The sequence below is a fragment of the Ictalurus furcatus genome, chromosome 8 (genome assembly GCF_023375685.1).
Source record: "Ictalurus furcatus strain D&B chromosome 8, Billie_1.0, whole genome shotgun sequence".
Classification (NCBI taxonomy): Eukaryota; Metazoa; Chordata; class Actinopteri; order Siluriformes; family Ictaluridae; genus Ictalurus; species Ictalurus furcatus.
Window position 1 is genome coordinate 5,886,247 of NC_071262.1, and position 27,308 is coordinate 5,913,554.

Consider the following 27,308-nt stretch of genomic DNA (forward strand, 5'->3'; position numbering starts at 1 on the left):
CTTTGTCTCTCTTAGTCCAGTCCCGATTCGTGTGGGTAGATTCAGTTTGGTTCAGGCTAATGCCGCGCGACGTGCGTAGCAACACGAGGAGTTTAAATAACTAGTCACCACTCTCTTAATTGCTGACAGCCGGCAACACTTGACACAGTGGTAGTGTCCCTGCGCATCTCAAGCACGTGCACGTTGTTGCCTCAGCTCCCTCTGCTGTCGCTCTCGTGACACATGTAAATCAAATTCCCCTTTAGACAGAGTGCACCAAATGGATATTTAAAATAAAAATAAGCTTATTTTTGCACAGAATGGTTTTGGTTTCTACCTAGAATCACTACAAAATACAATATTCATTGTATTGCTTGTTTCACTTATAGATTATAATGTTCTATGCATATACTATATCTTGATTTATTGAATTTTTTTTTTTTTTTTAAACGACTTTTATCATTAATAGTGTTTTATGGGGTTTTTTCACCATGTTTTTATTTATGACATAAGGATTTGTTTATAGCACAATCGCCTCACACCTCCAGGGTTGATTCCCATCGTGGCCCTGTGTTTGTGTGTGTGGAGTTTGCATGTTCTCCCCATGCTGCGGGGGTTTCCTCCGAGTACTCCGGTTTTCTCCCCCAGTCCAAAGACATGCATGGTAGGCTGAGTGGCATGTCCCTAGTGTATGAATGGGTGTGTGAATGATTGTGCCCTATGATGGATTGGCACCCCATCCAGGGTGTACCCTGCCTTGTGCCCAATGCTCCCTGGGCTCTTGATGTGATGTACACAGCACTGCACCTCCACAGAATGGCTCCACATGACAACAAACAAAGCTGATTATAACAAACTGGAAGGCTTGGGTTAGTTAGCTAGCTAAGAGTCAGAGTGAACAAAAACAGAGCTCTACAAAAGACCAGTGGACAAGTCTAGGTTCATATAATAAAAATTTGCCAAATATGCAATCGCTGCAAGCTGTGAGCTGGCTAATCAGAATCACTATTATTGCCAAGTACCATGGGTTTACAGGTACAAGGAATTTGTCTTGGTGTACTGGTGCATAACATTAACAGTAAAGTTCAAGAAATAAAATAATATTAATAAGATACACAAGAGAGGAAATTATGAAAATGAGAAGCATTAAAAAATATAAAGTTATTTAAAGTATGAGCATAAATATAAAAATATAAAAATTTACGAAAATAAAAATAAAGACATTAACTGTGATTCGATGGAGTAGGACGCGAAGTTGGAGGCTCCTGCTGATTTTGATTAAAATTGTAATTATTTCGCGCTTTTCGGTCATACAATATATTTTGACTTATTCTATTCCGTTTCCTTGTTTGCACTTTTAACTTTTTTTAACTTTTTGCATTACTCGCCTAGATTTTGTGGACCCACTCCTCTTAAAATTTACTTCTCTATTAATGTGCTTCTCTGTTTTGATGCTCTGACCGGGTTAGAGTTTCTGTTTATTTAATTTTATTAGTGTTATCTCCTCAGCTTTACGTGCTACACTGTTATATTATTTGTTACAAGTCTTTAAAATGTAAGGACATTATATTTATTATTGTGTGCAGACTGTTTATCAGACTTGAAGTCGGTAGGGACTTTTTCTCTTACTGGAACTTTTTGTCTTGGTAATTTTGTTGGTTAGTTCAGCTTACTCTCCGAGTTGTTTTCACATTGTGGACAACGTTTGGTTTTTGTAGGATACACTGCTATCTCATTTGTTTATGGAGACTTTGGGTGTGTGGGTGTTTGGTGGATTGTGAGAGTAAGCAGAACATGCCAATGCTTTGAAGGATGTGAATTAGAACAGACTAATGTTATTTAATTGCGAATCTGTTTTTAGAGGGTTTAAACCTAACATGGTGAACAAATTATATTATAGAATTCAGGCAATTTTACTGGGGTTATCTCATACAGTGTAGCAAGTAACAATCTGGAAAGACCTTTGTAATATCACAGTCTAAAACTAGATTTAAAGAGAAGCAAATTAGTAAATGAATCGCATGTAAATTAATCATATGTAAATGAATCATACATAAATGAATCACATGTAATTGAATCACATGTAAATGAATCACATGAAAATGAATCACATGTAAATGAATCATATGAAAATTAATAAATAAATTAAAGACAAAGACATTAACTGTACATTAGTGCAGGATGTGGGCCACTGCAAATTCTCACACTTTGAGGTAAAAAGGTGCTGTATAGCAGTTTGAGTTGTGTGCATTAATGTAGCGCATATAACAATGCAGGGTTGTTCGTTAATGTGTGATGTCCATGGAGGCAGATAAGAGACCATGGTGGGTCCTAAGTATTGTTAATGAGACCAGTTGTGGATGGAAATAAACTGTTTTTGTGGCGTGAGGTTTTGGTCTTGATGGACAACAGCCTCCTGCCGGAAAGAATGCCTCAAAAAGTGTCCAGGGTGAGAGGGATCAGCCACAATCTTAACTTCCTGCTTCAGGGTCCTGTAAGTGTATAGGTCATGAAGGAGTGGTTTTTTGATTGCAGCCAATCACCTTCTCAGCAGAGCGAATGACATGCTGCAGTCTGTCCTTGTCCTTGGCAGTGGCAGCAGCATACCATATGGTGATGGAGGAGGTGAGTGTGGACTCAATGATGGAAGTGTAGAAGTGCACAATCATTGTCTGGAGGTGCAAATGTTGGTGTAGAGGGAGAAGAGCAGAGGAGAAAGAACATAGCCTTGGGGGGAACCGGTACTGATGCTCCAGGAGTCGGAGACATGTTTTCCCAGTCTCATGTGCTGCCTCCTGTCAGACAGGATGTCTATGATCCTCCTCCTGTCAGACAGGATGTCTATGATCCTGCAGACCAGATTCCACCTGCAGGTGGAATCAAGCAAACTTAGCTGGGAGAGCTTGTCCTGTAGCAGAGCCAGGATGATTGTGTTGAAAACAGAGCTGAAATCCACAAAGAGGATCCTGGTGTAGGTTCCTGAGGAGTCCATTTGGTGGAGGTCCATGTTAACTGTGTTGTCTACAGACCTGTTTACTCTGTAGGCAAACTGCAGAGGGTCCAGGAGAGGGTCTTTTATGGCTTTGAGGTGGGAAAGCATGAGGCGCTCAGAGCGAAAGATTCGTAGTCTTTAAGTCCTGTGATCCTGGCTTTCTTAGGGATGGGGATAATAGTGGAGGTCTTGAAGCAGGCTGGCACATGTCATATCTCCAGTGAGGTGTTTGTAAACACTGGAGACAGCTGATCAGCACAGTACTTCAGGGTAGATGGAGAGACAGAGTTTGGTCCGGTTGTTTTGCAGGGTTCTGTCTCTGGAAGACTCTGTTAATGTCTCTCTCCAGGATGGAAAGAGTCATACTTATGGTGGTGGGAGGAGGGGGAGGGAGCTGTTGAGGTGTGCAGCTGGGGAAAGGCCCCAGCCCCTACTGTGGTGGAGGTGGTGAACCTGGAGGGCTGGGGCTGAAGCTGGTGTCACAGGGGATGGTGTCAGGACTGTCCCACTGTCTTTCAAAGTGACAGTAAAACTTGTTCAGGATGTTGGCCAGATGCTAGTCGTTAACAGAGTGGGCTGCTTTAGGTTTGCAGTTTGTGATCTGTCTGAGCCCTTTCCTGACAGAAGCAGAGTCATTGGTTTAGAACTGCTTTTGTAGTTTTTCAGAGTACAGCTGTTTAGCTTCTCTCACCGCCTTGCCAAACTTGTACTTTGACTCTTTAAATATGATTCTGTCCCCACTCTAAAATGCAACTTCCTTCTGCAGTTTTAGCTGGCTGAGTCTGGTTGTGAACCAGGGTTTGTCATTGTTATAACTCATTCTGGTGCATGATGGTACACAGCTATCCTTACAGAAGCTTATGTATGATGTCACAGCCTTTGTGTACTCATCCAGACTGCTGGTAGCAGTCCTGAATACATCCCAGTCAGTACTGTCCAAGTATGCCTGAAGAGCCTCCCTGGTCCATTGCTTTGATATCCTCACAACAGGTTTGGAGATTAACTTCTGCCTGTATGCAGGAATCATATGGACCATGATGGGGTCAGAGTGTCAAAGTGCATCCCGTGGGACGGCATGATAGGCACAGTTTACTGTAGTGTAACAGTGATCCAGAATTTTCTCCTCTATGGTCGGGCATTTAATAGATTGTCTGTATTTCGAAAGTTCATGTGCGAGATTACCTTTGTTAAAGTCGCCAATGACAATAACAAATGAGTCCAGGGATGTGCTCTCCACACACAGTATCTGGACGGCGAGCATACACTGTGCCTCCTGTACATTGGCTTGCAGTGGAATGTAAACACTGACCAGTATGAATGAAGCGAACTCACGTGAGGAGTATAAGGGTTTGCAGTTTATGAAAAATGACTCAAGATCAGGAGAACAGTACTGCTGAATCACTGTCATTGCTCCAGCCACTATTTGTGTAAAAACAAATTACTCCACCATTCATCTTGACTGAAAGTTCTGCATTGCAATCTGCTCTGAAGAGTTGGAATCCTGCCAGCTGCAGCGCAGAGTCTGGTATCAGTCCATGCAGCCATGTTTCCGTGACGCATAAGATGGAAAATGAAAAAAGTCTCTGTTTTTCCCCGCCAGTAGCTGAAGTTCATCCAGTTTGTTGCACAGTGAATGCACACTGTAGAGAAATATTCCCGGCAGCACTGTACTATGTCTGCATCGGCAGAGGCGCATGAGAGCACCAGGTCGTCTCCCCCTCCTCCGATGTTTCACTGCATGTGCAAAGGTGAGGGCACCTTTAACCAGAATGTCCAGTAAATTCACGGATGTGTCGATGAAGGTGGGAAATAAATCCATAGGGACTGTAGCCCTGATGTTGATGAGCACGTCTCTGGTAAATAAACTCCCGGTATCATCAAAAAAATATGTTTTAACAAACAAAACAAGACGGAATAAAATGTGCACCAACACACCGAGGCAGCCATTCATAGCAACATCTTGGAATAATTAATGTTAAGGCCTACAAGATTAAACACAAAATTCTGTAGTATGGGTAAGATCACTCATATGGGCTATAATTGCTATCATTATATATAGCTATAAAAAAGCATAGAGGGTAACAGCTAACAAGCTAACAGCTGTGCACTGGCTGTACACGTATACAACACAAAACTATGCATTTGGACCACTCGGTAGAAAATATATACATAAATGATTAATCATACTTACAGGATGTGATCCAGAGGTGCAAGATGATCCAAATAAAGTAGGTATGACCCCCATCTTTAATGAATAATCATTTTGCAAATTTTGACTTCAGCTAGATATGAGAAGCAGTCGTCAGTGAAATGATGGGACCACAAACAAAGGTCGGAGTTGAACTGCTGTGGTATCATTTTAAATTAATTTCTAACCACTGACGCTTTACACCCTCATCCTTCGGGAGTCCATGCAAAGTGGTTTTGCTTTTGCAGCACAGAAAACGTCTTCTAGACATGAACCTAACTCTTTCAGGATGCAACCTCAATTGTAGTGTTTTTGAGGGCAGGCCTAAGTACACGTTGTTCGCAAGCAGCCAATGAAGACCAGAGGTGGGGGTGTTTGTTACAAACCTATGTAGGTTTGTACAGGAAGCAAGTCTGGAATTAATGACTACTCGTTTCAGCTGTTCAGAATCGGTTCTTTCATTTGGGAGTCAATAACTCCATTTGTCATGCACTTTGATTTTTTAAACTTATTTTTCTTATTTCTTATTTTTTCTTATTTTACTTATTTTTGAGACTTATTACATTCACAAACAGCTATACAACACACTACAGAAAAGGTAATATCTGAAAAAGCATAATATGGGTGCTTTAATATTTTTGAACATTAACAGATATGCCAGAAAATTTCCTATCAGATATAGATATATATAGATATATATAGATTTTGTGTATGGTTAAATGAAAAAATGTGGGTTATTCAAATCCAACATGCAAACAGCATCAGCACCCTTGGCCTAATTTGAACATTAAACATGATAGCACACAAATCAATACATTACATACAGTATCCTTATGATGGATATACTCATGAGCACTAATGAATAAATCTCTCCTAGTTACTTGCCTTGAACCACTACCCTCTGTATTTTTTCTCTCCAATCTTCCTCACCTCTCAAAGGCAAGCACACTTGAAAGTTAATTAAATTTCTTTGTCCTTATTTCTTTACAATATGAAACTCACTTTAACTCACCCAGGCTACTATTGGAATGCTGTTATGAAAGAATAATGTGGGGTCAGTTGGAGTGCACAACAACTGTACCAATGCTTTAGAAGGAAAATGTGGTAGAGAGGCTGAGGGGGCAAATTAAAAAAAAAAAAAAAAAGAAAAAAAAAAGAGGATTTAGAAAGCAGGCTTTTGACCCATTTTAAGGCACACACAAGCCCTCAAGACCAATTTATTAATGATGCCCCTCATACGACATTTTGCAGATGCAGGTAATAAGAGTTTTTTTAAGAAATGTTTTCCTCTAAAACAGGACACAGAAATGTCCTAGACAACTACAGATCTACATCCAGTTTCAGTGAATCGTTTTTTTTTTGTTTTTTTTTACAAATTACAAAAGAAGGCACTCACTCACATTTTCTTATGTTTTTGGTACTCTAGTGTTACAAAAAGCCTAAAACATGTCCAAGTGATTGTCCATCTTTACAATGTATCAGCTACAACATATTTAAATTGACTGCTTTTTTTGGTGTTTTGTTTGTGGGATCTCATTTATCAACTGTGTATATGCACAAATTGTGCATATAATGTGATTTATCAAGTTATTCTTGTTTGAATACAGTGGGGGAAATAAGTATTGGGCGTGTCAACATTTTTTTCAGTAAATATATTTCCTTTGAGGCTATTCACATGAAATTTTCACCAGACATCAGTATTAACTCAAGAAATCTGGAAATATAAAGAATTCACAATATTAAAAACCATAAATAAAGTTATGTGTATTAAAGTGGAATGCCACAGGAAAATAGTATTGGACACGCTAAGAAAAAGCAGTTCTCCAAGTTAAGGTAAGGCAAGGAACCAGCTGAAATCCGTAAGTAATTATACCTCCTATCTGTGCAAATTAATATCAGCTGGGTTAGTAAATTGATGGTCTACAAAAAGGCTTTTCATTACCAAGGTGTCACACAAGAAACATCTCATAATGGGTCAAATCAAAGAGCTCTCCCAAGACCTTCACAACCTTATTGTTGCAAAACATATTGATGGAATCGGATACAGACGCATTTCAAAACTTCTAAATCCTTCAGTAAGCACCATTGGGCCCATTATCCGCAAGTGGAAGCAACATCACTCCATCATCAACCAGCCACGCACAGGAGCTCCTTGCAAGATTTCTGACCAGGGAGTCAGAAGTATAGTCAGAAGAGTAGCCCAAGAGCCAAGGACCACTCAGAAAGAGCTCCAGAAACACTTAGAGGCAGCAGGTACCATCATCACAGAGAAAACTATAAGCAATGCACTTCACTGCTCATGCTCACCCAGCAACACTCCATTACTAAAGAAAAGGCATGTCGAAGCTTGTTTAAAGTTACAACTCATTTGGAATACAAGCCTATGAAATACTGGGAGAGTGTAGTCTGGTCAGATGAGAGCAAAATTCAATTTTTTGGCTGTCATACTACACACCATGTTTGGAGAAGAAATGGCACTTCACATCACCCTAAAAACAATATACCAACAGTGAAGTTTGGAGGTGGAAGCATCATGGTGGGGGGCTGTTTTTCATCGCATAGTACTGGCAGACTTCATATAATTGAAGGAACGATGAAGGGAGCCCTTTACCCGGAGATTCTTGAGAAGCATCTGCTGACATCCACCAGGATGATGAGGATGAGACGTGGGTCGACCTTCCAGCAGGACAACGATCCAAAGCATACAGCAAAGAAAACTCTCAATTGGTTTCAGAGAAAAAAAAATCAAGGTGTTAGAATGGCCCAGTCAATCACATGACTTGAATCCAATTGAACAAGATTTAAAGACAATATGTTTAGAAGAATGGGCCAAACTTATTTCCTCCACTGTATGTGTGTATATTTAGAACTTCTTCTGACCATGTATATGCAGAAATTCCTAGTGGCAAGTAAGTGTAATTAATGACCAGAGTTGGATAAACGCGTTACAAAGTAACACATTACAGTATTCTAATTACTTTTTCTGATAACACAGTAATGTAATGCATTACATTTTAAAATTATATAATTTGATTACAGTTACTGATGTCAATAAAATTACGTTACTTGCATAACAAATTTATTGTGCAGAAAACAATATTAATTAAAATGCATTTTTAAAATAAGTCCCATTTTGCATGGCAGCGTCAGTTAAGAATTCATACGGTCCGCTGGCAGGCCGCTGCGTTGTTTAGTGCAAAACTATGCTATGTACAAAGCTTCAGTGTGTATATAGGTACCCATGCGATATATCGTTGGATTTAAGATTCTTGTGATTATATATATATATATATATATATATATATATATATATATATATATATATACATATTCTTGTGATCTCGATTGATATAAACCATGTCAAGATACAATCATCACAACATCAGCTACAATCAACGTCTTAAGCAAAGGTTTAAATTATGAATATAGATTTTGTAGATTGCACGATATGTGATATGATAGCTCTTTCTGTCACCTTTCATTAGTGCCTAAAATTCTGAGAAAAATCAAGAGTAGTAGCCTTTTTATCTTAGGTATGTGTCCAGGGTTACCAAGGGTTCTTTGGGGTGTCGAAAAGGTGATATTGGTAAAATGCATTGACATACCCTTAGAAAAACATGTGTAAAATATAAATTTTCTTTGGTATTGTAAGCAAATTTGATATTTGAGATATTTTGATCTAGCAGCACTAAGATATTTTTTTTATATATTTCAGGAGGCTCTCCTTCTATGCTGTTTGAAATACTACAAATTCAGTTTGACAGCATTTACATTCTAATTTTTCAGTGGTCTGTTTTAAGGTGCATGTGTGATCATTATACTAGGGTGCTAGTTTTTTCTCTCTAATTATCAGACATGGATGTGTACTCAAGATAGAGCTCTGAGTATGGAGAGTCAAAAGGGTCAAATTAATTTTGGCAGATATACTGTATAATACAGTGGGAAATATTGTTATTCTATACAATGCAGTGATCCAGTTGCCTTTCTTGCCCTTAATGTATAATGGGCATACTGGTTCAGATAACTGAGCAGTGGGTTTCTGCAGATGTACACTTACGAGTACAAGGCAGTACTAGATGGTGTGGAGACTGACAGCATGATGGAGATCAATCCTGCCAAACAGCTGGAAATCCTCAGAGTGGGCAATGGCAGTGAGGAGGTCCTGGAGATCCATGATTTTCGAAATGTAAGTGTGGTTGGACTAACATGTAATAGTAAAAAAACAAACTAAACAAAACACAAAAACACATGGAAGATCAAATGAGCCTCTGAATTATCCACATTAATGGTTACAGATGAGATTTTATTCTTTCAGAACCAGAAGAGATCTAACAAGTGACTGAGTATAATTACATTCAGATCCATACATTTAGAATATATGGTTGTAAAAATAGAAAACACTGAGGCTGTCTGTAGCCAGAGGAATCAGAAAGGTGTGGACAAGAGAAGCTATGAAAAGCAGCACTGCAATAAGATATTACATAGGGACCAAACATGGAGGTCTATACAAGATGATAAATCTCCAGACAAATATTATTGTGATTACTTCTGTGAAAAGCACCCAGGCTGTTTACCAGTTCTATGTCAGCAGAAATCATAAGCCAAACCAACCAACACTTTTAAAACTACTACTTTTTATTTATTTATTTATTTATTTAAAAAAAAAAAAACATTTTTTCATGCTGAGGCTATAAAAAATGGCACATGGTCACTTGTAGTGACCAGTTCTGGTGTGAGAGAAACACAAATCATTTCTGAACACAGATGAAATCCAAGTCTGAAAATAAGCTTATATTCTGGCAGAGTTCCTGAAAAATATAGAGCATTGTTTTCCTCTTTTCAGATGGGGATAAAAATTAATTATTTTTATATGACAGGCCATGAGGGGTACTCTGGAAAAAGCTTCTCAATGAGATGATTTTTGTTTATCTGCAATAATGCTACCCTGGCATCCTTTTGTTGTCTAGAAAATTGCTTCTGCAGATTTGTTAGTTACTCTTATAGGTTTGGGGCAAACCAAACTCATGTAAAATTCATAGCAATTTTAGCAAGCTAAAGTAAGATTTAAAAATTACAATCAAAAGAATATAAAACACACAGATATATAACTCGGATATTATATATTAAATAGAGTGAATTTGCCTGCATAAACCAACAAAAGGACAGATATATGCTACAAATATACAAGAGTTTGTACAGAGGTACATATCTCTGCAATGTAGTGCACACACTTGAGAAGATATACTTCAAAAAGTGCAGTGATGAACAATCTGAAACAGAAAAGAATTCAATTTCATTTGAATGAAATTGTAAGAAAAGCTGTAAATACAAACCACATACTTAACCATAATGATTGATTCATTGTCACAGTTGTGCTCAAATTGGTTTAAATTTGCAGTCTAGAGACCAAATGGCTTTTTCCCACAGATCATATCATTTTATAATCATGACAAATTTTTTACATTAATTTTATTATATTTTGTGAAGGGACTGACGGGTATCCATTTTGCCAAACATCAAAGATGCTACATCAGGACTCAGACCAGGGAGCTGCCCAAACTGCCAAAAGTAGACCTGAAGAAGGCAGATTATGAGGTATGTTGTACACCAGATCTGTATGCTCTGTATCTGCTAATGTGCTCCTAATGGCAAACAACATAAATTTCTGCAATAAGAATAATAATAAGCAGATCAGATCCCATAGCCACAAAAATAAATGTAGTCTATATCAACCCCACCCTCTTTTTCTCAGTTTTCCTCAAACACACTTCCATGCTTTGGCTTTCATCTTGCCTCCAGCATTTTTCACAAAAGTGTAAACTTGGGTCTCCAGTGCGCATGAAACTATCAGAAAGTCCACAATCTCATAACTCCTTTGTGGCACACATCAAATGGTGTTTGCCGTCAATCCTGAGCTAATATTAATTTTTAATCATCTCTTCTGAAGGCTCAGCCCAAATAGCCTCAAGGAAAGAGTGAGGTCCTTCAGAAAGGTAAGCCATTAAAATGGTATTTGAAGATGTTTGCACCGTAAATTTCACTTGACTCAGGGTTGAAGTGATTCATTTCTTTCTTGGGACCTAATGGCTGTCTGTGATGCTCAAATTCTTTCAATCAGACAGAAAATAACAGGCAGTGTGCTCTGTATTGGAGTCTCTTTTAGATATGGTTTTAGTCTCAGCCATCTCAAGCTTCACATTTACCATTAAGGAGTGAAACTCCTTGCACCTTCCTTATCTGCACTGTAGTGAAGATAAGCAGATCCATTGTCATTTCAAGCCACAACATATCCTTTTTGACTCTATGAGCAGAAGGTATTATAGACAAAAAAGAAAAACAGCAGGCAATTCTTCTGGCTCATATTTTAATGGCTGTAATTCATGTTTACAGACACAAATTATGAGGCAAGCACCATATGTCACTGCCATTTTCTTCTTTTCACACATTGTGAAACCTAGTTAGACTTCAGTTCAGTCTTATTGAGAGAGTAAGAAACAGGGACAAAGAGAGAGAGAGAGATCATGCAGGATTACAGAAAACTGTACTATCAACACGAATTCTTCCAAAACTAAACTAAGATCTCTAATTGAAATAAGGACACAGATTAATATTTTGTTAGAATATACTTAGGTTGTGAACTTTCTCATGGAATGGTAATCAAAATGTCATTAGTTAACACTACTACTCTGTCTTAAACTTGCAAGAGTGAAATAAACCTGGCAAAAACATTGAGGAATCAACTGCCAATGTGCTACCAGGGAGAAAAAGAAAGGGAGACTGAGTGAGTGGGATGGAGAAAGCTACCTAGAGATAGTGTCAAAGAGAGAGGGGTGTTGAAATTGTAAAGTAAGTATGGATTAACACTAGCATTATTAGCTGCTAGTGCAGTCCATAGGGCAGGCAGCTGCATTCCCTATCCGCACTGCTGCTTGGCAAAACAATACAGGCTAAGAAGAACCTGCTCACTGTTGATAAGGAAATAAGACAGCCTCCACATACATCCAGGTGAAAAATCTGACTAGTTTTCTGCCAGTATTTATTTATTTTATTTTTTTTTACAATTCCAAATCTTATTGAAGCAAATGATGAAAGAAGTAATGCCAGAGTTTCCCTCCAGTTGCTCACAGCCTAAATGCAACTGATGAAATCGTAGTCATGTTTATGGCAGAGCCAGTGCATCAGTGTTTTATATTAATTCATTCTCTATAAGACAATAAACTATAGCATGTCCCAAAAGTCTCCATACATAGGGAAAATTAACACTTTTTAGCAAAAAGTCTTCCTAAATGTTTCATACTTAGTTTATATTATGTATATCTTTTTCACATAGTCTTTAAGAATGCCTTTGACAAAAGAAGAATGTATTGAAATCATTCTCATGGGTGGAACAGGAAGCTGTTGCAAGGTTGTGATGGACATGCAATTACATGCATACAGCCAGATGTGTTAACCCAAGTACATCATGAGTAGGAGAGATGACTCTGTGTGTGTTTACAAAGAAATGGCAATCATGTAGAGGACGTTTTGTAAATAAAGTTACATTTTGTTATGTACAGTCATGTGAAAATATGTACACCGCAGGGAAATCGTTGGCTTTTGTTTACATATTTGGATAAGCAAACACTTGATCCTCTTCAAAACAGTACCTATTAATAAAGTTGATACACTATCAAATGACATACAATTGACAATTTGTAGTCATTTTCACAATTTAAATTAACAGAAAAAAAAGTAAATGGAAAAAGTATGTACATGGAAAAAGTAAATACACCCCTACATTTATAACACCTTCAAATTCATACAATTATAATTAGATAATCAAGATTGGGTGCCAGTGATCAGAACCTGCTTAGGGAGTGCATGTGGAAGCTATCTTATTTATACCACTCTCATATCTGTCACGTATCGAGGTTGAGCCAAAAGCAAGTGCAGATAATGACATTTATTGAAACAAACGTACTATGAAACAAAGACACTAAGACAACTTGGAATAACACTGTGGCATGACACAAAACACCGAGACACGAACGACAAGAGTCTAGGACAACGAAAGACAAGCAAACAGTGCAGACAAGGACTACACACACGCACACACGCACGTGCTCATTAACAAAACGTGAGTCAGGTGCAGGTGGTCATGTGACAGCTAGTGCAGTGCAGTGGCTGATAGGAAGTGGAGTCCAGAGTTTCTTGATACATGACAGAACCCTCCCCCAAGGGCGCTACTCCCGGAGCGCCCAAAATTATACGTTCTCTATCTGGTGGTCCTGGCCCCCTGGGCAAGATGTCCCCAGCAAAACCAGGAGGCCGAGCGGCTTCCACAACGGCACAGGGAGGCAGAGATACTTCCTCGGCAGAACATGAAAGCGGGGCGACGTCCTTGCCAGAACATGAAAGCAGGGCGACTTCCTCCACGGGACAGGAGAGGGGAGCGAGGTTCTCCGCGAGGCTCCAGGGAGAGGAGCGAGGTTCTCCGCGAGGCCCAAGGGAGGAACGATGCTCTCCGCGGAGCATGAGGGGTGAACGATGTCCTCTGTGGAGCAGGAAGGGGGAGCGACATACTGAGAGAAGCAAAGAAAAGGAGCGACGTCTTTAGCGGAACATGGAGGCAGAGCGACGACCTCAGCCGAGCAGGAAGGCAGAGCGACGACCTCAGCGGAGCAGGAAGGCAGAGCGACGACCTCAGCCGAGCAGGAAGGCAGAGCGACGACCTCAGCCGAGCAGGAAGGCAGAGCGACGACCTCAGCCGAGCAGGAAGGCAGAGCGACCTTGAGGTAGCTGAACAGTGGGGAATTCTTGAGTCCGGTAGGAGATGGAGCGACGTCTCTCACGGAACATGGAGGCAGAGTGACGTCCTCCACTGAACATGAAGGTTGAACGAGAGCCATAATAGGGGAGGGAGGGTGGGAGTTGGTCTCAGCCCTGACCACAGATTCCCCCTCCTGTCGGCGTGGCATGGCGTAGTCCTTTATGAACGCCGGGTGTGGCCTGGTGCATGGTCTGTCCGGCTGCGGCAGTCCTAGCATGCGGTTATTTTGAGCGAGTAGTTCATCTGTCCTTCTTCCCTGCTCCAATAGTCCTCTATACCACTCCTCATATGCTGCAAACCAGGCGTCCATCTTGGTGATTTGATGCCTCTGATAAAGGGTCTTTCATTCTGTCACATATCGAGGTTGAGCCAGAAGCAAGTGCAGATAATGACATTTATTGAAACAAACATACTATGAAAAAAAGACACTAAGACAACTTGGAATAACACCATGGCATGCCACAAAACACCGAGACACGAACGACAAGAGTCTAGGACAATGAAAGACAAGCAAACAGTGCAGACAAGGAATATATATACACACACGAGTGCTCATTAACAAAACGTGAGTCAGGTGCAGGTGGTCATGTGACAGCTAGTGCAGTGCAGTGGCTGATGGGAAGTGGAGTCCAGAGTTTCTTGATACATGACAATATCTAGTGTCTGGTGTTCCTTTTGCTATTGAGATGTGTTGTGTCATCATGCCAAGATCTAAAGAGTTCTTTAAGGCCTTCAGGAAAAAGGTTGTGGATGTCTGTGAGTCTGGCAAGGGATTTAAAAAGATCTACAAATTATTTGAAATACATCATTCCACTCTAAGGAAAATCTCACGCAAAAAGAAGTCTCCCAGAACCCCAAAATTTCATCACCGGATCTGCTAGTAAATCTTGCAGCTGTTGGTGTCAAAGTGCATGCTTCTGCAAATGATGATTCATTAAAATAGCTCACGTTGGTCTTCCTTTGATGTGATTGGCCGTGCAAGGAGTTCTGCCTGGCAACAAGAGACCTAATGCACTGATTGGTTAGATAATTACAAAAGGCGTTCCTCTTCATCTAGTCTGGTGGTTGCTGCTACCGGTTTCAGTGTGAAGTTCAAGAAGGGAGTTTTTCATCGTGTGCCATTTTAAGTAAGTGAACTTATTATGTTGATATAAACTTATTTTGTGTTACTTTTAATAGTGAAATGTTTGTTAAATTCCTAATTGTGCATTTATAATAAAGGACAACGCAGCCATAATTACAAATGATTCCCGGTCGAACTTTGCTAACGTAGCCATTAATCAACGATATTTTTTAATGATGGTTTTGAGATGGTATGATAACTGAGATATCAAATCATTCTTTATGTGACTTGAAATATTTAAGCATATAAGTTAATAAACTTAATCCTAATTTAATTGTGTATTTCTGTGAGAAAGAACATGGCAGCTACTGCTGAGACCATTAGTATTTTTGTCGGTCAAACTTTACCAATGTCGCCATTAATTAACGACGATTTTGATAGGTATAATTGAGAAATAAGTCAAAATATAAAATAAGTTTGTGAACCTCAAATATTTAGTAAAATATTAATCATAGGTTAATAGGTTGTTTTGAGAAAGAACATGGCAGCTATAGCTGAGAACAATTAGTGCTGTTTCATTCAGTGCGTTTACATGGACAACAATAATCCAATATTAACCCGATTAAGACAATATTCTGATTAAGAAACTACCATGTAAACAGCAATTTTTAATTACCTTAATCCGATTAAGGTTATACTCGAAGTAAACACAAACTGAATTAAGACATGTGGAGTACTCCTGTTTTACTCGCATTATCGACGTGTATTACAGACATGTAAACACCTTAATCACATTATTAATGTCATTTGAGAGTTTTCACCGCATTTTCCGACAGGACACGATCACACACGGCAGTGCTCAACCGTTTTACGGCAAACAAGAGAGCACGGCTGCATCCCAAACCGCATACTTGCCAACTATAGGCCTGTAGTAGGAGAAATACATGTATCTCGGCTACTATATAGTAGGTAAGTACGCGATTTGGGACACAGCCTACAGTTTCAAGCAGTTGTCTATTTGCACGTATAGCATGACAAATAATTAAACGCACTTGAAGCGTTTGTAAAAATTTTAAATAAAAACACCCAAAACAGTATACGTACCATAACGAAGACGAACTTATGTTAATACATGAAATTCTGGAGGGACGTCGGATGGCGTGGCGACGTAATGACGTGTGCTGTTGATCAAACTATGTTCTATAACATGTAAAACGGGAACATGAAAGGAATATTCTAAAAGTGACTCATGTAAACACTTTAACCACAATATTGTCTTGCTCAGAGTAAGGTCAATAATTAGATTACTGCTGTCCACGTAAATGTAGTCATAGTCTGTGAAATCACAGATGTCACCAGTAATTATCTACAGAGCGATCTAGCTATTTAATAGCTAAATTTATGTTGATCTACCTTACAGCATGTTTGTCACTTTTTAAAGCCAGAGACTTTTATTTGCTGGTTTTAGCATATTTTGAATAACGTTGTTTAATTCTAATTTAAATTCGAATAAATTATAATTGAATTTTCTTTATTATGTTTTAGCTTTGACTTTGTTAACGTTAATATATTCAATTGTTTTTATATTACAGGTAGTATGAGACAAGAACATGTTGAAATGTTAGCCTTGCATTTTTATCTCTGAGAAAAGAGGGGAACTTCTCAAACATTATCATTTGAAACATGGGGGTCATACAAAAACTGTACCTTTTCCATGCCTACACCATGACTGTTTTTGTATGTTCAACTCCATCAGTAGTTTGAAAGTTCATCCAAGTCTTCAAATTAATAAACTTTATTTGTACTGCATCCTTTTAAAAGTGTATGCCAAGTGCTTTGCAGGGAGAATGTATATTTGCATAAATTTATATGTATACTTATGATATATACAATATAATTTTGCTTTGTACTAAATTTGGTAGTATGTCGCTCATATTTTTTGTCAATATAATTGATTTGTGTGTTTGATAGATTTAGTGAGCATTCTGATAAACATGCATTGATGGTCAACCTTTGATGCATGATCACAATACTCATAATATTTATACCCGGTTCTTCACGAGGTGTCTGATCATCGCAACTCTATCCTTGATGTGCCAGTGGGAATCTTATTGGAAGACACCAGTCTTCAGCCCCCCAACTCCTTGCATAAAGTACATGCTAAAGTACAGTCTTTGGCAAACCAGCTTTTAGTTTAAGAAAATTTTTTAGGTCTCATTCTTGCAGATTTTGAGTCAGCATTGTTACATTTACATACTCAATATATATTAACATAATTGTAAGCAATTTGTTTTCCCTTGATTTACTTCATTATCCATAAATGAAGGATAAAAATTATAAAACAATTTTAAATTGTTTAAGTGCACAGAGTTCTTCCATTGATGTTGTAAAGTAGTTAATGTGGGACATTGTTAATATTGTTACCAACTGTTCAGTTCTGTACAGTGTGTTTGTGAGCCATTTCCATTACAGTATAGTGTGTAATGTAATTTCATTAATATTGTGAATATTGGTCAATTAATATTGGTCAATAAAGACATTTAATATGCTGTTTAGTATGTTTTTTTTTCAGTTTGGTATGTTTGCACAAAGCTTAAACAGTCAAAAGTAATAAAAACTTTATAAAAAAAAAAAAAAGTAATAAAGACAATTTGATTTAAGTTATAATTTTTTTTTTATTTCAGCTGAATTTTCAAGTTGAGTACACTTGAAACTAACACCAAGTTAAATGAACTTAATTGTTTAAGTACACTATATAAACACCAAGTTTGGTGAACTTAACAATTTAAATACAGTCTACATGAGTGCCAAGTTAAGTGAACTTAAATATACAAGTTTTGGGAGACCCCATTACTCAATTAAATTGAGGGAACACGTTTACTCAATCAATTGAGTTCAGTCAACTTATTAGGGTTTTCAGTGTAGTGTGATAAATTGCCTTTATCGGCCGATATTGATTATTGGTTATTATCGGTGCATCTCTATGCAAAATTCCTACAAGAAGTTCATCCATCCATCCACAACCGCTTACTCCTTTTCAGGGTCACGGGGGAGCCTGGAGCCTATCCCAGGGAGCATCGGGCACAAGGCGGGGTACACCCTGGACAGGGTGCCAGTCCATCACAGGGCACACAATCACACACACATTCATACACTTTAGACATGCCAATCATGCATGTGATTTGGATTGGGGGAGGAAACCGGAGTACCCGGAAGAAACCCCCGCAGCACGGGGAGAACATGCAAACTCCGCACACACAGAGCCGCGGGAATTGAACCCTGACCCCGGCGGTGTGAGGCGAACGTGCTAACCACTAAGCGCCCTTAGTGCGCCCCCTACAAGAAGTTATTTCTGCTAAAGGGATAAAAAAAAATACTAGCTTCTGAGGTCTAGGGTGTACTTACTTTTTCCACAGAAGAATATCACATCTGTTGATATTTCTGTTAAATAAATGATTGTAAAACCTAATTATCCTTGTGGTTTTGTTCAAGTATATCAACTTCATTAATAGGCACTGTTTCAAAGATTATCAAATGTTTGCTTGTCCAAATATGTCAAAAAAGCCAACAATTTTCATGGGGTGTACTTATTGTATGTACTTATTGAATGTATGTTGTTGTTTTACCATGCAATATTAGAGAGTATTTTAAGATATGGTATTACTGCCTGGTATGGTAACCTGAAGGTGCAGTCCAAATCACAGATCGCCTGTCAGGTACAGACAGCTATGAAGATTATGGGGGTTAAAAACCATTCACCCCTTCAGATAATCTATGAGCAGTGAGTTATTAGACAGGCAGAAAAAAATAGTGTCTGATCCGACCCACATACTTTACCCAGAATTTCAGCTTTTACACTCTGGTAGAAGATTCAGGGTCCCAAAGTGCCAGCTGAGCCGATATAAACATTTAATGTGTGCCTATGTCCATTAAGCTTCTCCAGCGCTAGTATGCATGTAATGTAGGTGTTGGCCATAAGGGATAGGCTACTTAGGTTATGCAATATGTTATTTGTGCAATGTAGTCTATATGGACTGGGCAATATTTTATATTTATAATATAAAATATAATTTATAACGCAGGCGTTATCCACCATTGTGAGTAGACATGAATGAGTGAATGAGGGTATTTACATATGTATCTGTCTTGTGTATATGAGAGCATGTGTTGTGTTGCATGAACGTATGTGTTGAGAGATGTTTATTTTATTGTTATTTTGTGCTATCGTGTTGTGTTATTTTGTTTAGTAAAACTGCAGAACGGACAGAGAGTCCAAAACAAATTTTCTTTCAGGGACAATAAAAGTATATCTTATCTTATGACTGCATGGAGACTTTTAAGCCACCCTGTATTATAAATTATAAAGTATATCTTATACAATACAGTATATCATTGTTTGTTTGAAGTTGTATACTTATACATATCTAAAATTATGGAGAATTCCAAAATGTCTATTTGAAAAAGTTTATTCTGAGCACTGACATTGAGAGTATACAGTATTTATTATGAGGTCTGGTTAGACAAGGGCGAGCATGCTTATTACTATTCTTCCCATTAGGGGATGAACAAATTGTAAGTGTAAACTAGGCAAATGTAAAATGTACCTAAAACCCAAGATACAATCCCCCTTTGAGTTTTTGGTGTAATTTCTCAAATATAAAGTAAAAGTCATGTTGCAGGACCAGCAGGCTAACCTCTATTTCTTTATGAGGGCGGTGTGCTTTGCTTGAGCAATTAGGAGACCCAATTTAGGGGTGGGGGGAGGGGATGGGGGATTGGTTTGGGGGTTGTAAGTGCTAATGTATTACTTTTAATTTCAGCTTTAAAACAGCAGCTTCTGCAGCTCTGCACAAGCTGTCCTCTGAGTCATCATTAGTGTAGGGCGATACTGGGAAATGAGGAGTTAGAGGAGGATGATAAGAGTCAAAAATGATACAGTGGATGGTGTTTTTAATAAAGTAGAACTTGTGTGGCTTCTATCTTTCCACACTGATATGTAGTGTCAATTCGCAACAAACAAGATTGGGCCCCAAAAATGACTTTTAATAGAGCCTAAGCAGTGGGATGAAAATGAACAGAGGAAAGGGAAATGTGACCTAATATAAATGGTACCTCAAGCTTTAGCCCCAGCACTCTACATCAAGCTTAACTAATATGCAATTAAGCATTAGATTGAAAATAAATCACCTTGTAAAAGCATTTATCATATGAGCCTCTGTTCTCTTGGCTAATTAAGGAAACTGATTTTTTTTTTTTTTAGATTACACATACAGAGGTAAAAGAAAGTAAATATTCTATGGAATTACATTGCACAAAGTACTTCATACATCATCATTAGATAGAATTGACATGCCTTCCTTCATTAGGTGAATCATTAAGTGATACTAGTGTTCTTTATATCTTATGAACTACAATATCAACAAATTAAATATGTTAATACTGCTTGGTCGGCATATTGCTAAACTGCATAATGTCTCCCCTGCCCACAAAATTACATCATTAATGTAAATTTAAAAACTTCTTTTACCTTTTCCAACACAATTAGATTGCAAGTACTACCTGAAAAGGGGGTACAAAAATGTTTGACATTTAAAAAATGGAATAGTGCTGGAAAAAGCTGCTATAGTCTTATAGAGATCAAATGGTATATTACAGGCATTACTGGTAATTAGGATATGTATGATATGTAGGATAAATGAATGAAGCACAGTCTACACATGTTTCCAGGTTGGGCCTATAAAGAGAGGCTGAGAATAAATGTAATTGATATCTTGTCTGCAGGTTGATGAACCTGGAGAGGTGGATATGCAGATGGTGGACTCTTATGTTTGGATCCCTGCTAAGCAGCCTATCAATAACAGAGCATTTTTGCAAAACTCCAAGATTTGGGAAATATGCCAAGAACTGCCCATCCACTGGATACACCTATCTCCTCTTAGAGGTACTTGTAGTGGACCAGTAGTGGACTAGGGGGTGTGCTCAAAGTGCTGGTTTGTGAATGGAGGGTAGAGCCGGAGAGGGTGCATGGTGAGGAATGCACAGTGAGAAGATGCAAGGGTAAAAAGGGGGGAGATGAGCACCTCAAGGGAGAGAGAGACACATGTGTTCCCACCTCCTCCTTCCCGGGTTTTGGCACCACGATAACATGATTCAAAAATGGGCAAGGAGGGGGCAGGAACCAGTTGAACATCAATGGAAAGTTTAACCATGAACCAAACTCAAACAGAAAGCACACAAACAAAACACAAAGCACACATGTGTCTCTCCCCTTTTAACCCTCGCACCATTTCACTGCAACACAGAACATTCATTAATAAAATCCCCCCCAAGTGTGCATTCCTCACCACTCACCTTCTCCGGCTTCACCCTCCATCCACAAACTGGTGCTTGAGCACACCCCTGCTTCCACAAAGACATTGTTATGAGACCTTGTTAAAAACTAAACTTGAAAAGTGAACAGACATTTGAGGCAAATGTTTTCACCTGGCTTTTTCCATGTTGTCTCTTTCCACTGCATGATTTTCAGTTGTCTGGTACAGACAAAAGCAAGAGATAAGCTAGTCACTACTAAGAAGATCTGTGTCAAACTTATCATCATCTTTGTTTGTTTTAATACTCATGTTAAACATTGTCTGTTAATTGACATGGGAGCAGTGAACTCACCTATGTAGTAGAGAATCAGTACTATCACTATTAAGTCTACCCTAGGAAGATTACTGAAATTGTAGCCTACAATAATTTTAGATGCACATTAATTTGTCTGTCTCTCTTTGTTCCAGATGCTACGTTCAGTGACGTGGAGGATGTAAAAATGCAGGACACCCTAGACACACAGGCTCATGCAGTACGTCAGGCCAGGGACGTCATGGATGAATTGCCAGTAAATGACTATGTAAGTTGGAGCTTTGAGGCACTGTGTGAAGAGACATGCTCAGACCACTGAACTTGATATTCATGATTTCTTTTTTCATATAAATTGGTCATTAACTGGACTTCCCTATTTCAAATTTAAAGCAGTCTATGTAGACCACAGGGCATCAGATGCTCTATATATCTCATTTAAACTAGGCCAGTTCACTCCCATAGTGTCTACCACTTAATGAAAAGGGATATTTAGCCTTCAAAGGCAGCATGGTTCCCTAAAGCCTTTGCATGAGCCTTTCTTGCCTTGCATTTTTTTTCCTCTAATACAGCAAGAGATGTACAAAGATCGCCTCCCAAGATCACTCATTAATGAACATATATATATTTATTAACCAACCTTTAATTATCTAGGCAAGATGAATCTTAAAATTTTTCTCCCTCAAAGGCAAAGTAGACGTTCAATCATTAAATTACCCTGACGTATTTAGACATGATATATACATAAATGCTTTGAAACAGTCCCCATCTGTTTGGGGCCTGGCCTGGGGGGGGGGGGGGGGTCTAAAATGAACACACACTGACTTCATGCATGCTCACACAGACATCCCACTTTATTCATGCAGAGCAGAAGTATTTATACACATTGATAACGGCAGTGCATGGACGGTTTCTACTGGTGCAGGGGCCAGACAGATAGACAAAACACACAGCACACTATGAAAATAAGTCTTTTCAAGAGACAGAAAATACATGTGCCAGCTATAAGAAAGGATGGCAGTTGATCAGCTTATTTAAAGTTGTAATTAAATATATACATTCATCATAGGTATTTGATAGCACAGAGACACACAAACAGAAACTATAACCCAGTATTCCCCGTATCCAAGGTGACTTAATAGAGTTCATAATATAAGAGTACATGATATAAGAGAATTTCCTTTCACCTTCTTTCTAGTATCAGTATCTTTAGGTGCTGCAGGCAGGATCATGTTCATGCAGTTGTCCTATAACCATCACACATTTTATAAATAATAATAAAAGTTTCTGTGACAGATGGCCCAAGACATATGAGGCTGACCTTTCCCCACTTCTGTCATGCTGCTGTGTTTCATGTCAGCACAGCCCTGGATAACTTTCACACAAGAAACTATCATCCAACAGCTTGGAAGAAATTGCATTATGGTCCTTGACCTAAATTCCCAGAATAAGTCACTGATGATTGAGTGTGAGCCTGATCAGCCCTCAACTTTTGAGTGTATGATAGTGCTTGATGCAGTGGCAGGTGGAATGCACTGTGACATTACTTTTTTTTTTCTACTTTTTCATTCTGGTTTCTAAATCATTGATTAAACATGATTGCCCTAAACCTTATATATATATTATGGTTAGGCTGATGGGTATTCACTTTCTGCACTGCTTTATCAAAGGGCAGTTGACAGAAGCACTAGACACCACAGTGTTCCTTTTAAAGATTCTTCTAAAAAACTTGTGTGTGATGGTACTAATTGTTTCATGCAGGAAATCATACATTATTCAGTAATCAGGAGCAACAGAGTAGCATGTACTGTATTAAACATAAGTTATGATGTGTGCAAATTCAATAAGTGACAGCAAGTTGTGCCCTGACAGAATGATACAAATTTGCATTCAGTTCATGTTAAATGGCATTTATTTATATGGTTGTCTGGATCTTGTAAAATATAAAAGAATTTTGTACTTCTTTGTACTTCTACTTGAAGCAGAACAACAAATTTATTAATGACATTTGTTCTATTTTACTTCTGATCAGTGATGTGTGTGTGTGTGTGTGTGTGTGTGTATATATATATATATATATATATATATATATATATATATATATATATATATATATATATATATATAACATGATGTTTCAAACATGAGCTTATTTTAATTTACCTTTAAAGAACATCACTATTCATTGTGCATTAGATCATATTTCATTATAATTCATAGTATTCTTATTTCTTGAAAACTTCCAGCTTTCATGCAGCTGGGAGCTTTCTGTGTGTACCAGATAAAATAATCACTGCTGCACTGGCATCGTTTGTGCTCATCCTATAATGAATCTCTACCCTGAAGAACCCAGACCTGACAAACTTTATGAATCAGTAACTGCCTACATGCATATGTAAGACTAATAAATCAAACTGAATAGGTATCACCATGCTTTCCCATACTTTTATGACTTATTTATTATATTTATCATTGTTTACTGTATTTGTGTCTTGGCTGTGATAGTAATCACAGTGACTCCCCTCCCTATGAAAAGATTGCCTGGAGAACACATGATAATGGTATCCATTGTTATATTAATGTGTTGGCATTAGGCAAAATTAAAATAATACTTAGATCAGAGTGACAAATTGCATCATTTGTATTATGTAGCAGAAGAGACATGTGTGCATCCCTCATAGATCAGTGGCTTTGACCGGCTGAACAGTGTTTTTAATCAGACAAATAGCATTATGTTGTCTCAGAAGGGTCTTTGGCTGCTGGAGATTAAAATGTAGTCAGATGAAACAGAGTCAAGTCAAGGGCACTATCTCCTTGCACTGTTCTAAAGGGTTAAGTGGCTCTTCTCTGACTTCATCTAAGTGTAGCTGGTGATCAAAGGCATGACACTCAACCCTAGCTTCACTATTACAGTGGAGTAGACCACTCTGCATTAATTCTACCCAATTTACCTTTTGCCAAGATTTCATTTAACCCTTATACAAATGATCATCCTACCCAGGAGAGCAAATAAATGGGTCCTTCTCAGGCAATCGTCTATTAGCTAATTAGCTAATGTGCTATCTGCCTTAAGTTAAGGTCAAGGAAATGCATATGGTATGTGCATGGTTGAGCCATAAAGGATACAAGTAACCGAGTTGCGTATTCAGAATGCAAAATCTGTAATCAGTAATGTTTTGGAAAAAATGTTTGCATTGTGCACTAGAAAGCATTAATAAGTGCAACTGGTGACACAACCATGACACAACCATGACAATCTGGCCCTCTGGTTTGTGGAAACTCTGTTCTGCTAACTAATGCACTAATATTGTTAATATATTCAGAAACAGTAAGTTACCTGGTAGCCCTATTTTGGCCAGTAGTATTGTGTACACCTGTTTACCATGACCCAACACTGTCACAAAACAGCAGAAAACAAGCATCGGTCAGGTCATTCATTATCTCACTCACTCACTAACTCATTCACAAACTCACTCACACACCACACACACAACCACACACACACACACACACACACATACACATTTTCACCTACTGTATTATGTTGGCATTGCCGCTGTCCTAAGTTCAAAGCTTTAAAATATAATCAAAGTACTATGTGCAAATACAGGCACTGTGGCCAAGACCAACAGCAAACCCAGTTAAGATACTCTCTCTCTCTCTCTCTCTCTCGACATTTTAATGCGCTATAACAAGTCAGGCATGTTGGTACTTTTGCTGGCTGCGCCACTGTTAAAAAAAATAAGTTCAAACAAAGCAAAGTGATGTAATTTCATTACAGTATCTGGTTTAAATTAGGCTAGATTAGCCAAAGTACTAATGGTTTAGTAAAAAAAAAAAGTTTGTTCAATCAGCTTGAGTCATTTGGTCTTCTCACATTTCTAATCTATTCACATCTATCCCTGACGGTTCTATGTAAAGAGTAAAATGCAATAATTTTTCCAAATTCACCATCCAGAAATAACAAAGAACTGCTGACCAGTAATACTAAAAAACAGTGTCTATAGTAAAATTGTATGATGATTTTAAAAAAAAATTAACAAAGTAAAATTTTTATGCAGTACATGTACAGAATACATTACTAAATATATTTATGAACGTGAATTCAGTATACAGCCAATACTACTTCTGAGTATTCTGGTTAATCTTGGGTATGTGAGTAAGCTGTTTACCACTTATACTGGCATGCCTAAATAAGATGAGAATATGAGGCAAGGAATGAAATAAATCATGTAAACATTTGAATGGCTGGCAGTTTCACAATCCCACTATTGTAGGTTGAGCTGAGACACTGCAGTATCATAATCCCACCTGTTTTTGGAAAGGTCAAACGTTATATCATGCAAAGTTATATTCAACATTCCTTTAAATACTCCTCTGATCACCTGATTTTTAAATATCCTTCTACGTATTCACCCCTATGTGCTCATCATTTACTTGTTTTTTTTTATACTGGCTTCAACCCAACAGCCCATGGGTTCTGTTACAGAAAAAGGTTTGGAAATTTGGAATTGTACATTTGATATTTAAGCAAAATGTAAAAAATGTTTGGATCTGGAGGGGACCCACTAATAAAAGTCATTTTAAAAAGGGTATCTGGAAGAACTTATGTCTACTTTTCAGTATGTAAAAAATACCTTTAGGGGAATTAAGTTAGTCTAACCTTATGGTACTTTGTATTCAGATTTAAAATTAGTGAGAGAAAAATGCTTTTTCTAAATTCAAGAACAGAGCTAATAATATCCTGCCTCTGTTACTTAATGATCATCTGCCATCTGTTCCTTATCTCTAACTTATCTCCTCTTATTCCTGTCGTTTCTCTCCTCCTCCTATCACTCCCTCTTTTCTGAGTAGCCACAGCCACATTATGGGTCTGAGGAAAGGAAAGTTCAAAGTTAAGAGTTGAGTAAGGACAATCCATCATAAATGTTGCACACAGGCTGGAATCTTTTATTTTAATTATAAGAGTGTCATCTTGATGTTCCTTCAAAAACTAATTAAACTGAAACTAATTATTTAATTGAGCAGGTTTATTACAACATATTGTTATGCATAATGAATAGTAATGAAGAGCTGCATTATAAATATTAGTTCTCTAGGGTTAATTTGTTTAAGCTGGGCCCCTTCTATTGTTGTGTGCCATAAATTGCAATTGTCATGACAAAGTAAAAGTTCAGACATGAAAGAGAAATATCAGCACTGGGGTGTCCAGTAGCTAAATGCTTTTCTAGCCCTTTTGCAATAGAATTGCCAATGCAGTCATATTAAAGAGATTATTATTTTTTATAATAATAATAATAATAATAATAATAATAACAACAACAACAACAACACCACCACGACACAGGACTCAAGACAGGAAGTAAGCACATGAGTACAGTCTTTATTTGCCACTTAAGTCAACACACAAGGAGGCGGGAAACCAGGTCTAAACATAAACTCGAACTCAAGCAAAGAACATGAAACCTAAACAGGGTGTGGAAATTCTACCACATTTAACTAACTTAAACAGTTCTCCTTTAACTAGAAATGAGGCAGGAAACACTCCTCTAATTATGGCATGAACACATCATTTAACTAGAGCATTGCACAAACACTTAACACTGGCATGACAAACACTCTTGACTATGACAGGGCAGAAGCATTTAACTAGGAC

At 38.1% G+C, this 27,308-nt stretch overlaps 1 protein-coding gene across 2 annotated transcripts in view; it reads left to right on the plus strand.

Moving 5' to 3' along the window:
• The window catches only part of tnmd (tenomodulin), a 73,644-nt gene that overhangs the window by 37,425 nt on the left and 8,911 nt on the right, over nucleotides 1-27,308 (plus strand). For both annotated transcript variants that reach the window (XM_053630455.1, XM_053630456.1), the window contains exons 3-6: nucleotides 9,205-9,345; nucleotides 10,647-10,754; nucleotides 20,813-20,972; nucleotides 21,811-21,923. In XM_053630455.1, the coding sequence (XP_053486430.1) occupies nucleotides 9,205-9,345; nucleotides 10,647-10,754; nucleotides 20,813-20,972; nucleotides 21,811-21,923 (522 nt within the window). The remainder of the gene's footprint in view (nucleotides 1-9,204; nucleotides 9,346-10,646; nucleotides 10,755-20,812; nucleotides 20,973-21,810; nucleotides 21,924-27,308) is intronic.